This window comes from Squalius cephalus (genome assembly GCF_949319135.1).
Source record: "Squalius cephalus genome assembly, chromosome: 18".
NCBI classification, from domain to species: domain Eukaryota; kingdom Metazoa; phylum Chordata; class Actinopteri; order Cypriniformes; family Leuciscidae; genus Squalius; species Squalius cephalus.
In genome coordinates, this window is record NC_137139.1 from 28,021,210 (window position 1) to 28,036,662 (window position 15,453).

At 38.0% G+C, this 15,453-nt stretch overlaps 1 protein-coding gene across 1 annotated transcript in view; it reads right to left on the reverse strand.

The window, feature by feature from the left end:
• spryd3 (SPRY domain containing 3) overlaps positions 1–15,453 on the reverse strand; it is a 45,975-nt gene that overhangs the window by 25,406 nt on the left and 5,116 nt on the right. Inside the window, exons 3-6 of the mRNA XM_079850395.1 lie at positions 14,479–14,554; positions 10,483–10,607; positions 10,069–10,204; positions 7,049–7,237 (exon numbers count right to left, since the gene is read on the reverse strand). Coding sequence (XP_079706521.1) covers positions 7,049–7,237; positions 10,069–10,204; positions 10,483–10,607; positions 14,479–14,554 — 526 coding nt within the window. The remainder of the gene's footprint in view (positions 1–7,048; positions 7,238–10,068; positions 10,205–10,482; positions 10,608–14,478; positions 14,555–15,453) is intronic.

The window sequence follows — 15,453 nt, forward strand, 5'->3', positions numbered from 1 at the left end:
TGGAAATACAGAAAACTGTATCCAACTGCCCTGTAGGGATGTGTAAAAAAGAAAAGAAAAGAGCAGGACAGAAACAGATTTCCCTGGTAGCTTATTCAAGATGAAACTATGAAACACGCCTGACAGTGGTTAGTGTTACAGTAATACAGTTAAAGCAGCCATAACGATAATGAATAATGTATTCCCGTCCAGACTTAATTGTAAGAGTGTGGCTCCAAAAGCCTAACCAGAATTAACCAGGCACATCTACAGCGCCAGAAGGCTTGATGACTGTCATTCATTCTTGTGTACAACATTAAGATTAATTCATTTCTCTGACTGGGACGGGGGAACGTTCAGTAATGGGCTGAACCCTTTGAGTCACCCCTTCAGTTTCAGACACTCAGCAACATTGCCAGGCCTGATGAAACCACAAACACTCTGAGCTGAAGTGTTTTTTAAAAAAAAAGACAAAGGGCCAAAGAGGCTATGACCATAAATCTTTGCTCTGAAGCCAGCATTCTCAGACGTTATCACTCCCAACCAGCTCATAAGCGTGCGTGTGAGTCAGTGTATGTGCAATGCATGAGTATAAAACAGTATGTAAGGCCTTGGAAGTGAGTACGTGTAAGCTAGCATTGGTGTGGATGTGTATGCCGGGTAAAGTGAGCAGTAGTCCAGGTTGCTGTCTGGCGTTCACAGAGCAGTAGGGAGATTAGTCGGTGGGCAGAGGCTCTGCTGTAGTAACAGCTAAACTGATCTCTGCCATGCGTTCGCATAGAACCGCACGTACACAGCGGCGCCAGCCAAACGCCTCCTCATAACACGAAGACACATACAAAGGCAGGGCTGACCTATGTGTGACAATTCATTGCTCAATTTTGCTCAATGCGAGATTGCATGCTGTAGATGTTGGCTACACATATCAGGGCTAATCTAAAGATTTATGGGTCTGAGTAAATCATACTAATCCACCATTTTCCATATCATTTGATTGTAATTATCTCTTTCTGATGATGTGATTGTTTTCATGCATTAATTATAACCAGAAACGGCGGCAGACATAGTACTGTTTAAAGTTGCCAGATCCAGTAAAACTAATGCTAAATTTAACCCAGAATTTCCAGAATAACCCAGAAAGACCACTTAAATGTGATGGAAATGGGCTAATTAGTGGCTTTACACAGGCTAACTGGAAAGAGAAGTGAAGGAGTCAGCAAATCTTCAGTTTCCCACAATTCATCTGTGAAAGGGATCTTCCACCGAAACCAATAATCTCATCTGGACAGCACTGATCTGTGTGATATCCCAGATTGTGCAAAGAAAAAAGAATAATGTTTTTGAAAGAAGTCTCTTATGCTCACAAAAGGGGCTTTCGCACCGGAGGAACCTTTTCATAGTTCCTAGAACTAATCGCGAAAATATCATGCTTTTTGGCGTGTTCTGTGCAGGAACTGGGAACGATTTTAGTTCTAGGAACACCTTTTATATATTGTCCTTGTACATATACAAAAATGCTACTTTTCAGGAAATGGAAAATAAATGCTTTAAAAATGTTTTACCCTTGTGTTGCCAAAGTTGACATTGTGGCTTTATATATGGTCAGACATTTGCATGTGTCATCATATTACTAACATTTTACCAAAAGTTAAGTTACAAGGTTTTTGACCAGTCCGTCATTAGAACGGCCGCATCTGAGGCAGTAAGTGCATTGCATTACATTTTCATCAACTACAGGTTATAAAGTTTATTGTAGCTATGTGGGCACTCAGAAGGAGGAAAGGCCATGATGAGCTGTTGTAAGAGACATCTCGCACAATCTATTATAACTGTGAATCACACTATTTCGCACATCAAAATATTCCCATGTTATCACATGCATGAAGACGAATGACAAACCATAGACAGTAAAAAAAAAAAAAAATAAGAAAGGAAATCAAGGAGTGTTTGTGAACACTGTGACTTAGCAGCGTGTCAGAATGCGATATTTTCTCATCTAAACAGGGGTGGCCCTGTGATTATAATGAATGTAAACGTGAACAGTAGAAGAACAGAGCAAATTAGTGCTACTGTAATCAGATCTGCCGGCACTTCCGCAAGAGCACTTAAAGGGATGATTTCCCAATAAATGTACACTCTGTCATCATTTACTCACCCTTGTGTTATTCCAAACCTGTATGAATTTCTTTTATTTAAGGTGATGTCCTAAAATGCTAATTTCCAATTTCCCATTCTTACCATGTCACAATCACCAATCGGACCAATAGGGTTTGGTGCCATTGACGTCAATCCCAGGATGACGCACCAAGGATAAATGAGCAAATGTGCTAATGTCTCATTTTGTATTCCAAAGAGATTAAATGATGACAGAGCTTCCATCATTGGGTGAATTTCTCCTTTACCCAGGTCGTTTAAGGTTTGTCCCTGTAATAAATTCACTGCATAGTTCTATGGTGACGTCACGTAAAAGTTTGTAAAACTCAGCTGGCATTGTTTGATAAATAAACAAAGATGGTTTAACAAAGATACTGATGTTGATATCTATACTGATATACTTGTTTTTCCAAAAGGCTTACTGAAAGACAGACATTTCCAATTCATTTTACCACAGAATGAGAATGTGTTCTACTAGAAACTATCACCGAAAGACAAGAACTGCTCCATATATGGAAGGAATGACTGGAGGAGTTCTGAAAAACGCAGACAGTAAGTTGGATCCGTCAGAGACAGACCACAAAATGGACTCTTGTGACAGATTGCTAAAGAACACTTTAAGTTTTGGTTTACATTAGATCGTGCCTTAAGACTAGGAGATGAGTATCGTCAAAAGCTGCCTGATGAACCTCAGCCATCAAACCCACACTTTACTATTAGCATACTGCTGATGGCGAGGAGTGCTCTGCACAAAATCTATCTTGTAGGGAGATCGCCAATCTCAAAGAAACTTACTTGACGCTAGGGCTGGGCGATAAATCGATTTTATCGATTAATTCGAATGTGCAGTTTACGTCGATTTTTTTTAATGAAAATCGGTTTTCTCTTTAACATTCGCCGACGCTCCCCTCTGGGCTCCCGTAGCTCCGAACGGGCTCAGCTCTTCCCCCGCGCATTTGGCATAGAGATACACAAACAACACGGCAAGACCGCGGCAGCACAAACACACCCGCCAAAAAACAATCTACAGTCTTACAAACTGAATCCGCAGAGCTGCCAACTCTCACGAATTCACCGTGAGACTCACGCAATCGTCACTTTTTACACGCTACACATCCATTTTCTCACGCAGAGAAAAATCGCGAAGCAAAGAGGACACTGACACCGACAGACAAGACAGAGAAGGTTACTATTGCTATGAAACAAATTCTCAGCTCTCAGATTCTGTCGATTTAATTACGAAATTCAAACAATAAACACCGTTTTGGCGCTTGACAGATCGCTGACAGAGTTCAAGCGGCACGTGAACCGATCATCTGTTACTCTTTACTACTAGTTAATAGTAGGCTAAATAAACACGAATGATCAATAGGTAATTTGAAAGATACAGTTCAACTTACCGAAATGAAATAAAATCGATCGATCTGTGTTTTTCAACTGCGGAAAGAGGTCTAACAGCTAGAGGACAATATGTCACGTAAAGTTACTTTTACCTCTGGAAAGCCCATTAATGACCATAGCACGTTAGTTGGACTTTAAAATAATTGCTGTAGAGAGTACTATTTTGCTAAATATGATAACTATATTACATATTTATTATATTTTTACCTATATCATTAAAATATTATAATGTTGAACTTGTTATTATAAAAAAAAACGCATAATATTTAATTTGAGATGTTATTTTTAACCTTTAATAATAATACCAGCTGACAGGGCTTTAAATTAACATGTATCTACTGTACCTAGTATTTATCCAAAGGAATCGATATTGAATCAAGATCAGAATCAAATCAAAATTGAAATTGTGAAAGCAATAATAAAAACAGTAGCATACCAGTCATTGTACCATGTAAACATTGTGTTGTCACTAAACTTAATAAAATTCTGTTTAGTTACCAAATGTTTTGACAATCACAATACACTTTATTGTGATGTACATTTTTTTTCACGTTCCCCACCAATCCTAATCCACCCATTTCATGTTCTGTTCTGTTCTGTTATGTTACATTTTCTCTGTTTACAAAGGCAGGGCCTGCTATCTTGTCTTTTTGGCTTGTTGTTTCTGATTGCACTTTAGCCCCAAGGGGAAAATCCAAATCAAATCCCAGAAGGGAAAATCAAAACAAAATAAAGTTAAAAATTGTTTTGAACAATGTCTTTGTCATCTGCAGATTGATTTTAAGTAGGGGAAGAAAAAAAAAAATCGGTTTAAATCGTAAATCGAATTTTTTGTGAAAAAATCGGGGATTTTTTTTTTAGGCCATATCGCCCAGCCCTACTTGACGCTGACTAATGTGGAAACTAAACCATGGGGCATTAGGACTTGGTTCCATCTTGTCAAAACATGCCCTTATCAGCAGAGTCTATAAGTCTTGGGACACCTTCTCGCCAAGCCAACAGGACTCACAGAGAAGGCACACAGCTGAGAAAACCTTCAACCACATTTTAAACAGGCAAAAAGATTCCTTGGCACCCCGTAAGTCCTCTTATTGAGTTTTTACAAGCTGGTCTAGTGCCAGTTCTGGCCTGCGCTGCCCGGTTCGTGCCATCAGCCCAGTAAAGCATAACGACAGTGCGGCACTTTATGCTGTATGCTTTCATGACCTCAGTATAGCATTAATATGCCTCAGAAGGTCCAGGGCATCAGATGGGTAGGTGAGCATGATGGGCGCACAATCCTTTCCTAGAAGAACATCTGTACGCTGCACTTTTTGGTCTCTTGGATCCAGAGTCTCACTCTATTGGGAGGTTTTTACTCTTTAACCAACCCGAACACAAGACTGCTTGTTCCTTTCAACTTTATCTAAACACTACTCTGAGGAATTATGGGTGAAAAAACGTTGCCTCCAGCAAGCAATTCCCTCCACTCAGTCACAACAGCACACACGCTTGAGTTCGGCAGACTCTTCTATCACTGTGTTCCTCCAGGTGTTTTTTTCTAAGAATGATAATGTCAACTTAGTAAATGGCTGACAGGAAGTAAAGTAATGTGTGGTTTTTGGATTCACATCATTCATGTCAGAATTTATTGGGGCAAACCTGTGAGGTATGATGACTCAAAATACTTCAAGCCAGGATTACATCAAAGTAACACTAAAAGGCTTGAATGCTGAGAACACAGACCTTATTTATCGCAATAACACTAGCATTTAAAAGTCTGGGGTCAGTAAGATTTTTTTTTTTTTAAAGAAATGTATACTTTTGTTTAACAAAGATACATTAAAATTAATCAAAAGTGAGAGTGAAGACATTTATAATGTTTTAAAATATTTATATTTTCATGGTTTCCACAAACATATTTAGCAGCTCTGTCAAAAGCTTTTAACTGTTTTCAAAATTGATAAGAAATTTTTTAAAGGATCACGTGACACTGAAGAGTGGAGTAATGACTGCTGAACTTTTAAATACATTGACATACATTAAAATAGAACAGTTATTTGTAACATTTCATAACATTTATCGAATAAATTCAGCTTTGGTGAGCATAAGAGACTTTAAAAACATTAGGGCCGGGTTCACAGACAGGGCTTTGATTAAGCCAGGATTAGGCTTTAGCTTAAATAGGGCATTTAAGTAGCTTTAATAAACATGTCTTAGAAAAAAACATTACTGGTGTGCATCTTAACACAAAATAAAACAGCTCAAACGTGCATTTTAGACTGGAACTATGCTTAAGCCTTGTCTGTGAAACCGGGGGTAAAAAATTACTGACCCCAAAATTTTAAGAAGAATCTGAACAAAAATAGCAGGACTTGATTTTCCAGGTAAAAGCAAATGTGGGTGGTAATCAGAACTCTACGGCAATGGCCATCATCCTCTCTTACCAGGAAAACAGGTCATGGTGCTCTGGTTGACTTCACTGCCATGTAAATATGTGGTGGAGTGCAACGCCATGTAATTGGCGCTAAGAAATAAGCTATTTTGGGACATTTTATTAGCAACTGTGGATATAGTGCAGTAACATGGTATTGGAAATGTGGCTGGTACTTCTCTGTGCAAAACATGCCACCAGAAAGTCTCTAGATATGGCTCATGTTCCTCTTTCATTGCAAATCAATGAGTCAGTTTCATCATACACCAGGCAGAAACTGTACATTCAACTGCTTAGAAACTAGCGGCAAAACGTCATCATTCATGTCCATGCAAATGTTGAAGGATTAGTTCCACACCAATCAGGGCTCAACGCGAGGGATTTTTTTCTACTGGCCTGGCCCCACCACAAAAAAAAAGTTATAAATAAATAAAATAAAATAAAATAGGCCTAGTTGTTAATTGCTTTAGTTGTTTTTGATCCATGTAACCTTAATAAATAAGGTTATGACACTAAAACCACTAGCCAAACTCATTTAAATTTTAAATATTGTTACATGCCATCAGTAATAAAATAAGAACAAATAATCTACGCACACAAAACTTATCATACAGCCCGCGAGTACCAAACTGAGAGACCCAGGTACTTTTGCATCTACATGCACTTGAATATTTAAATTGGCAAGGCTTAAAAATGCGCAAATTATAAACTTCCGTGAAGATGCAGCACTGGCCCGATCGGGCAAGTGACTGTTCCGTCAACAGGTCCGAGTGTCTTTCACGCTGACCCCGGGCCATCGGGCAGTCCTTATTGTCCAGTCATGCACCAAGGTTCAATACTTGAGATTTGAGTCCTGTTACAATCCCTAACCCTACATATGGCAACAGCAATCGTGATTCTTGCCTTTGCAAGCACCACTAATTCCTAACATATATGACTTCCCATTAACCCAGTGTAAAATATGGTTTACTTTAGAGTCTTTCACCATGCTTGCACTCAACCCGTCACACTTTCCAAGGGCCTGTAGATTAAAAAATGATTCTGAAACTAATTGGCTACACATTTGGTCTGGTTTTCGATAGCCCCCCCCCCCCCACTCACCGTGCCGCTGACTCTGACATCATACAGGCGTGCCCATTCATCCTCATGGCTGTCCACCATCATGACGCTGTCCTCCTCCTCTGAACCCCATTCCGCCTGCAGGTCCAACCGTACCTCTTCGCCGAGGGAGTGCATGCCAATGGCAGGGAAAAGCCCATCTGGAGCCACCGGCACCACCACTGACCCCACCTTCCATTCACACATACACATAAAGAGAGCTCTGTTAAAGCATTCCATAAAGCTAACCACTATTTTACAGCACATTATAACTGAGAATAAAGACTGCTCATTGAAATGATGTCTGTATCACTCCTGGTCCTTCTATCAGGCCTGCAGGAAAACCAGTCATCAGAAAACAACCCTCAATTAGAAGACTAGACTATTGTGTGTTCAAAGACTTCAGCTCTACAGATTCTTGTAACCACTATAATGGAGTAATAAACAAAACCATTACACACAATGGTACATAGAGTTCATAGTTTGATGTAGATGTTATGTAATTTGTGAAAGAATGCGTAAATATACGGTGTCTAATTATATTTACATAGTGCTGTTAAAGTTTACAATTGTACTTAATTAACTGTGTTTAACACTGTAAATGCATTTATTCAACTTGACATTATAATAGTTTATTATATATAGCCTATACATATATCACACGGTGATATGTCAGTATGAATCTTAATGTATTTATTTGATCAAAAATACAGTAAAAACAATAATATTGTGAATTTAGAATAACTGTTTTCTAAAATATTACCAGATTTATTCCTGTGATGCAAAGCTAAGTTTTCAGCATCATTACTCCAGTCTTCAGTGTCACATGATCTTTCAGAAATCATTCTAATATGTGGATTTTCTGCTCAAGAAACACTTCTTATTGTTATCAGCTGAAAACAGTTGTGCTACTTTTTCAGGATTCTTTGATGAACAGAAAGTTTAATCATTTCTTGCACAAAGAAAAATCTTATTGAACCAAAATTTTGAACAGTAGTGTGCATCAGAGTGACTGTGCTGTAGTGTTGTCACCATACTGGAATTTCTAACTGCGGTACCTTAAAAAAATATCGATATTAAATTCCATTTTCGATACCATGGGGGAAAACTGCCCTATATACTGCCAAATAAATATTTTAAATATCATCTCATATTTTTTTGTCCAACCATTGAATGTCTAGGAAATCAATATTAAAGCTAGGGTAGGTAATTCTGTTCAGAATCACTTTTTTTTATACTGGGTGAAATGGTCCTTCCATCCTGAGAGTAGTCAATACATTATGTGTTCAGAAAAAGGAATGAAAACAATCAGACCTCTGTAACAGCTGCAGGACAGTAAAAACTCTGACCAATCACTGCCACTCGGTCCGAGTGTAAAGAACCAATCAGATGCCTTCAGAGCCAGGAGGAGTACGCGCTGATCGCCCCTCTCTTGCACAGCGCGTACCGTCATTCAAAATCAAGATTGCCGGTGTGCCGAGCAGCTGTGCTAATGGCGGACAAACAACCAAAACGACCAATTTCTCGAGTGGAACCTGCTCATACAACAAAGACAGGTAAACGGGAAAAGACCGATGACGATAAACAAGCCCGTCGGAGCCCATTGACTCAGTGTTAAAACTCTAGCCGCATAACATACAGATAAAATGTCACGCACTGTGCAAAGCAACAATTGAAACCTGCTAATTCACTGGCTTGTTATGTTGCTAAAATAATGTACTAGCAAACCTTATTTAGCATTACATATCGCTAGAATAATTATTTACATAGCCTACTGCAACGTTAGTTACCGTTATATTATCTTACTGGCTATTTATAACTCATAGAAAGAGTGCAACGTTATAAAGTTACATTACATGTGATTCTGACATGATGCTACATGCACTGCGCTCCTTCCTCTCCGCTTGTCTCAGGTAAATAATGCGTCTTCGGTCGGAGTCGCGCGTTCATGTGTTTTGGGGGCGTGCCTTTGAAAGGACCCCAGAAGGGAGAGGGTGGACTGAATGGAAATAATGAGCTGTCTTTAAAACAGTCGTTAGAGGTCTACATACACTCGATTTTTATACTTTCTTTTTCAGAATACTTACATTTTAATTATGTATTGATATATACATAAAGTTTAAACAAATTTGAAAAATAAGTTTTTTAGACCATTCTTACCTACCCCAGCTTTAAGCTTCAAATGAATATGAATGGAGTGGTTTAACCCAAGTCTTCTGAAGAGACACGGTCGGTTTATATTATTTTACATAATTTTAATGTAGGCTTTTAGTCACATATAAATATTGATCAATTACCATTACAATTATCTCACCTAAATGTTTGCTCACTCAATGTATTTGAAATATCTTACATGCAGAACAAGGAAGCTTGATTTTAAACTTCAAATTTAATTGACAAAAAAAGACAAGTAAACAGTCAGTGAAACTGACAACCCCCCTTCTTTTTGTTTGGAACACTGACCCTCAAAAAGTCTATTCAGTTTCTATAGCAGGACCTTGCACAAAGTAATTAAATGTAAAATAACACTGGATAGTCTTCTTTGTAAAAATTAAATACAGATGAATCCTTTCTTTTTCTTTTGTTGTTTGATTAACATTAATAACACAAACTGCAGCAGTATTATTAGGCTTCTGTCACTTTAAGACTGAATGTACTGTTATACATGTTTTCTTTGTTTGCATTTGTTTACATTCACTTAAGATAACTGATTGTGTTTACATAAATACTTGCAAAGATGGGCATTTTACATAATTTTGAGTGTATTTGGCCGTTTAAGAGCAATAAGCCGAGAAAATGATGTGTAATCGGGAAACCTGCGGGAATTAGTACAATTATGTGCAATAGAGAGTTAACTCTGTAAAGAAAAGAGAAAGTGAGAATGCACAACTGGTATCGGTGTATCGATACTGCTGGAAATGAGTATTGGAACCAGATATTTAAGGATCGATATGTATCGAAAAATTTATATTTTTGACAACATTACTGTTCTGTGACTTCAGTACCAAGGCATGGAGACTCACCTCCTTGCCATTCTTTGTGAAGAACACAGTGATGAGTCCGGCATCAAAAGTGTCTGCATAGATTCCGCAACCGATGCGGTCCCCCCGGTTACATTTAGGACCGAATTGCTGACCGACAGGGTTCCCGTTGTACAGCCTGTGAAAAGGAGAGATACAGTCATTGATGACTTATAACTGGAAAGTTTCATGGAAAGAGGAAGTGATCTTTAATAAAACAAATCCCACTTGGTAACCAACAAAACAAAGTTTACAAACTAACGCATTTTGGTTAAAGACAAATGTATTACATTATAAATATTGAAATATATTTTAATAAATATATTAAATTAAATATATATTTAAAAAACACAACAGCAAAAGTAGGCATTTTATAAATAAATAAAAAATAAGTACCAACTCTTAATGTGAACTTACTTCCCATCATCAGCATGGTAAGCAATTGAGTGCGGAAGCCAGCCGGGCTGATGGTCAAGTTTGTAATATTGAGGAACCAGCCCGACAGCAATTGTCCCTCTCACTCCAGTATCCATAATGGTCACCTTGAAATATCATAAAAACCATTAAAAACACATGAGCTTCAGTATATGTGCAGTATAGCTGAGCAATTCAGTTTTTTATGACAGTTTATTTTTAAATGACTAAAGGGCAAAAGATGTCTTTCAGGGACTTCTAAGCAAATGCCAACGGTTATGTGCGTCATGAGCAGCACTGATTACAAAATAACAGACGCTGTAGGAATCAAGAGTTAACAAGGAGCGTTCGGCTGAGTCACAGGATGGAAATGTCAGGTAACCTGTTATTAAGAATTTTAACGTCTCGGCTACTACTTATCTCTCCCTTGTATGCAAAGCATCTCCGAACAACTTCCACGCCCTCTCCTCTGCAACCTCCTCAACGCTAGTAAATTTCCAACATACAGCTATGAAATGTAGTAATAACTGCCAGAGCCCATTTGTTAATTTTCTTATGCTCATTAATCAAGTTTTCAGACAGACCAAGCGATTAGTTTTATTGAAAATTCAACATGGAATTGGATTTGTTGATTTTGAGGGACTATCATGTAAAAAAGACGGATTACTCCTGCCACACATGACTCAACTGTTGTAGCCGTACCCTTGGAAGGGGCAAGCATAGACAAATTAATCCAGTTATTGCACCACAAACTAAACTTAACTCTGCACACTCATCCAAAACCACAAACGGACTTAGAAAGCAACCCCACCACTTCCAAGAGGTTTAAGTCCAAGTTTCCTCATCTTCTTGTCGTTTCTTTCGAGGATTTGCTTTCCAAGCTTTATTATGCTACCGTAAATCCTGATAAGCCTATATTCGAATGCTTGCTGCTGGTTCCAAGCCTTTTCTGCTGTAAATTCAATGCTGCACAATGATTAATTTAAGGGCACTCAATTATATTACCGCAACTTCAACAAAGAACCGTGCCATGAACCTTGTGGCTACAAAATTCCACGTCGAAGCTCCAGGCAAAATAATCAATTGCACTAATAGAGATATTTCCACTTGACTAAGGACAAAATTGATTTGCACATGCACATGTGAGCACACTGAGAAAACAGAGCAGGGGTTAATCACTGTATGGCACTTCAATGTTGAAATAGGCGGTGAAGGTGCAGCAACACAGTCCAATTGTGATGGAGCGTTGGCTTCCCTGCCCACAGGGGCTAAAATGAAACCCCTGTGAAAGAGTAATAAGGAAACATGAGGACAACGCTGACGCATATCCCGACTGGCAGATGACCTTTACGGAAAAGAAGAAGAAAAAAGTTCCCAGACTTTGCAAATCTGAATGATTCTGCGTCACAATCAGGTGATGTAGAGCGTATAAAGCAAGAGCGAGTTCTTTATTGATTACTCATAGCTCACTGCTGCAGATGTCACATTCATTTCCACTGGCTGCAGATATTCCCAGGCTGCACACTCACGCATGGAGTGACGCTTTTGGTCAACAAGATTGCAATACAGTTTAGTTTGAGACAACTGCTTTAAGAAATACCCTTTTTACAAGCCAAGGTTGATTATTAAATTAGAATAAATGTTACAGTCTCAATAATTCCTTCAAAGCTGGGCAGAACCAAACTAAACACTCCTAGATTTAGGAGACAACAAGGATGATGTGCAAAAATACTTTATGCAAAATTTTTACAACCAACCAGTCATGGATGGACTGTATTTAACTAATGAAAACAAGCTCTTTGATTATCTTTGATAATGAAGAAAAGGCAAAAAAAGCATTGCGAGTTGCGACAAAATTAATTTTACTTTAAAGTGAAACGAAATTAATTCCGACTAAATGGGTTAGTTCACGCAAAAATGAAAATTCTGTCATTAATTACTCACCCGTGTCGTTCCAAACCCGCAAGACTCGCTCATCTTCTGAACACAAGTGAAGAACTTTTTGAAGAAATCTGAGAGATTTCTGTCCCTCCATTGACAGCTGCGCAACTACCACTTTGACGCTTCAGAAAGTTCATAAAGAGATCGTAAAACTAATCCATATGAATTGCACGATTTAGTCCAAATTTTCTGAAGAGACTCGATCGCTTTATATGATGAACAGACTGAATTTAGGGCTTTTATTCACATATAAACATTCATCAACACACATCAGTTGTGGTAAACAGAAGCTCAAGCATGTTCGCTTGACGTGCGAGAACCAGTGAGGTTTGTTCTCATGAGTTACGCATCATATTTGACCTTCCTCAAGAACCAATGAGGTTTGTTCTTGCGTGTCAAGCCGGTTCGGTTGAGTTTCTGTTTATGTTCACTGATCAATGTTAAAATGGGAATAAAAGCCTAAATTCAATCTGTTCAGTGTATAAAGTGATCAAGTCTCTTCCGAAAATTTTGACTAAACCGCTCAATTCATATGGATCGCTTTATAAACTTTTTGAAGCATCAAAGTGGTAGTTGCGTAGCTGACAACGGAGGGAAAGAAATCTCTCAATTTCATTAAAATTATCTTCATTTGTGTTCCGAAGATGAACGAAAGTCTTAAAGGTTTGGATGGAACGACAAGGGCGTGAGAAAATGATGACAGAATTTTCATTTTTGGGTGAACTAACACTTTAAATATAACAACTCACGAGTCTAAATGCACACTTCTCGTTGTGGAGACACTCCCACAACATTGCATGATAAATATAATACAATATCCTAAATGATAGGTCTATAAAAACACAGAAAATTAAAAAGTAGCTAATACTACATACGTTTATGTTGATAAAAGTATGTTATGTACAAGTTTAAATTAATACATAGTAATTTATTATTTTCAGCAATTAGAATTATATGCATTTTAAATGGCCTAAAAAGGACAAAAATGAATCAATATGACATGACAAAATATTTACAAAATTCAAACTATGACACAAAAAACACTGGCTGTATGAAGGACTCATCAGGGTAACGTACAGGGTGTTACTTTCCCGCTCCAATCCCCCAGAGAGGAAGTTCATCACACCAGCTCAATCTGCCAGCAGCAGAAAACCCATCAGAGCTGTCTCCCTCCTCAGATACACAACCAGACGGCTTCTACTGAGCTCCATAAATTAAATCACGCTTGCCCTCTCCCAAAGACTAATTTATAGCCCAATCCCTGCAAGTTTTCCGGTACTAAATCACCTGGGAGCTTCTTTTTCAAACTGTATTTTATAGCAAAGTTGCTAGAGAGGCAGCAGTAAGATCGGAGTACATCAACTCAGAGGGCAGTGTCTATTTTGATGTGGAGGGACACAGGAAACATTAAACATTTTAAAAACAGACTAGTCTGTGAGCTGTCTAAACGACTAGGAGCTCTTGAAATTTGTTGTTGACAACTATGAATTTGTGAGTGATTTTTAACTCACTCAACCTTGCTTCACTCCAACCATATAAATCCTGTCCAAATCAGATAATGAAAATTTATCCATTGTAAAAACTCAAATGTCATTTAGAAAACTAATCCTGTCTGAAAGTCATTTACAATAGACAGTAACAAAAATTCAGAGACAAAAAGACATAAAAGTGTCAATGTGTCATATTAGATCTTCATTTTTAAGATTTCCAAACAGCATTCACTTTAGAAAGCTTATTTTCTTTGCAGAAATTTTATGAAAAATGGCATGTGGAAAAAGGCAGATAATCAAAGACCAGATGCAAGACAAACATTTGGAAAATTAAAAACATAAACATAAAAAATTATAGACCTGACTACAGCATAAGACATCTGTTAAATCATAATGAAATTGAAAACACTGGTTTAACAAAGTTGAAATAACTCGACATCTCCGAGCATACAGTTACAAAAAAGTTATTAGTACGTAGGTTACTGTTTTTCTTAACAAAGGCAACAGAAAGGATGTTGAAATGATTCTAATGTTTTTAGCAACCCGACAACATAGGTGTGCTTCTTACCTCGAAGTAACAGTTTCCTTTTGATAAGGGGCGTGGAGCCACGTAGCAGCCAACTTCATCAGAGTTCCCTTGGTAACTACAGCAGGGAAGTAATAAAAAGCTTAATCTTTAATAACCAGAGCACTGTTGCTATAGGTACGTTATTAAAATGGCCAGTGATTAGTGGACTAGCTGCTGAAATCAGGTTCAGTTGTGTTTCTACATGTTTCACACTGATATGGCTGAGAGCTTCTTTTGGAGACTGTTATAACCTCTTCCACATCTTAAAGGGTAACTCTCGCCAAAATGCGACCTAGGATCTTTTTGTTAATCTACCCGAGGCAAACTTTCGTTTAAAAGCATAATTAGAATGGAAACGGCACTTTTAAGTTTGACTGTATTTTCGTTTTCGGTCAAATTGCCTTTTGAATCGGAGTGATTGGGGCACGACTATGATAGCATCAAAAATCGCTATTTTTAAAACACTAAGAAGGCTCGACACAACATGAAACTGTGCTAGAAGTATCACCAGGGGCTCTACACATGAACTCGAGCATTCAAAATCTTTCTTTTTAGTAAACTGTGTACACAAACAATGTTCTCAATGCTCGAGTTCATGTGTAGAGCCCCTGGTGATACTTTGAGCAAAGTTTCATGTTGTGTCGAGCCTTCTTAGTGTTTTAAAAATAGCGATTTTTGATGCTATCATAGAAGTGCCCCAAGCACTCCCATTCAAAAGGCAATTTGACCGAAAACAAAAATACGGTCAATCTTAAAAGTGCCGTTTCCATTATAATTAGGCTTTTAAACGAAAGTTTGCCCTAGGCTGCATTTTGACGAGAGTTACCCTTTAATTTAAATCTAAATAATATTAAGGTGACCACCTGTCCCTGTCACCTGACCTCTTGGGAGCTTAGCAAGACGTAAGCAGTGGGATAATGTAAGCATTTCAATTATGTCTGTATTGTTACAATACCACAAAAAGAAATGTGATAA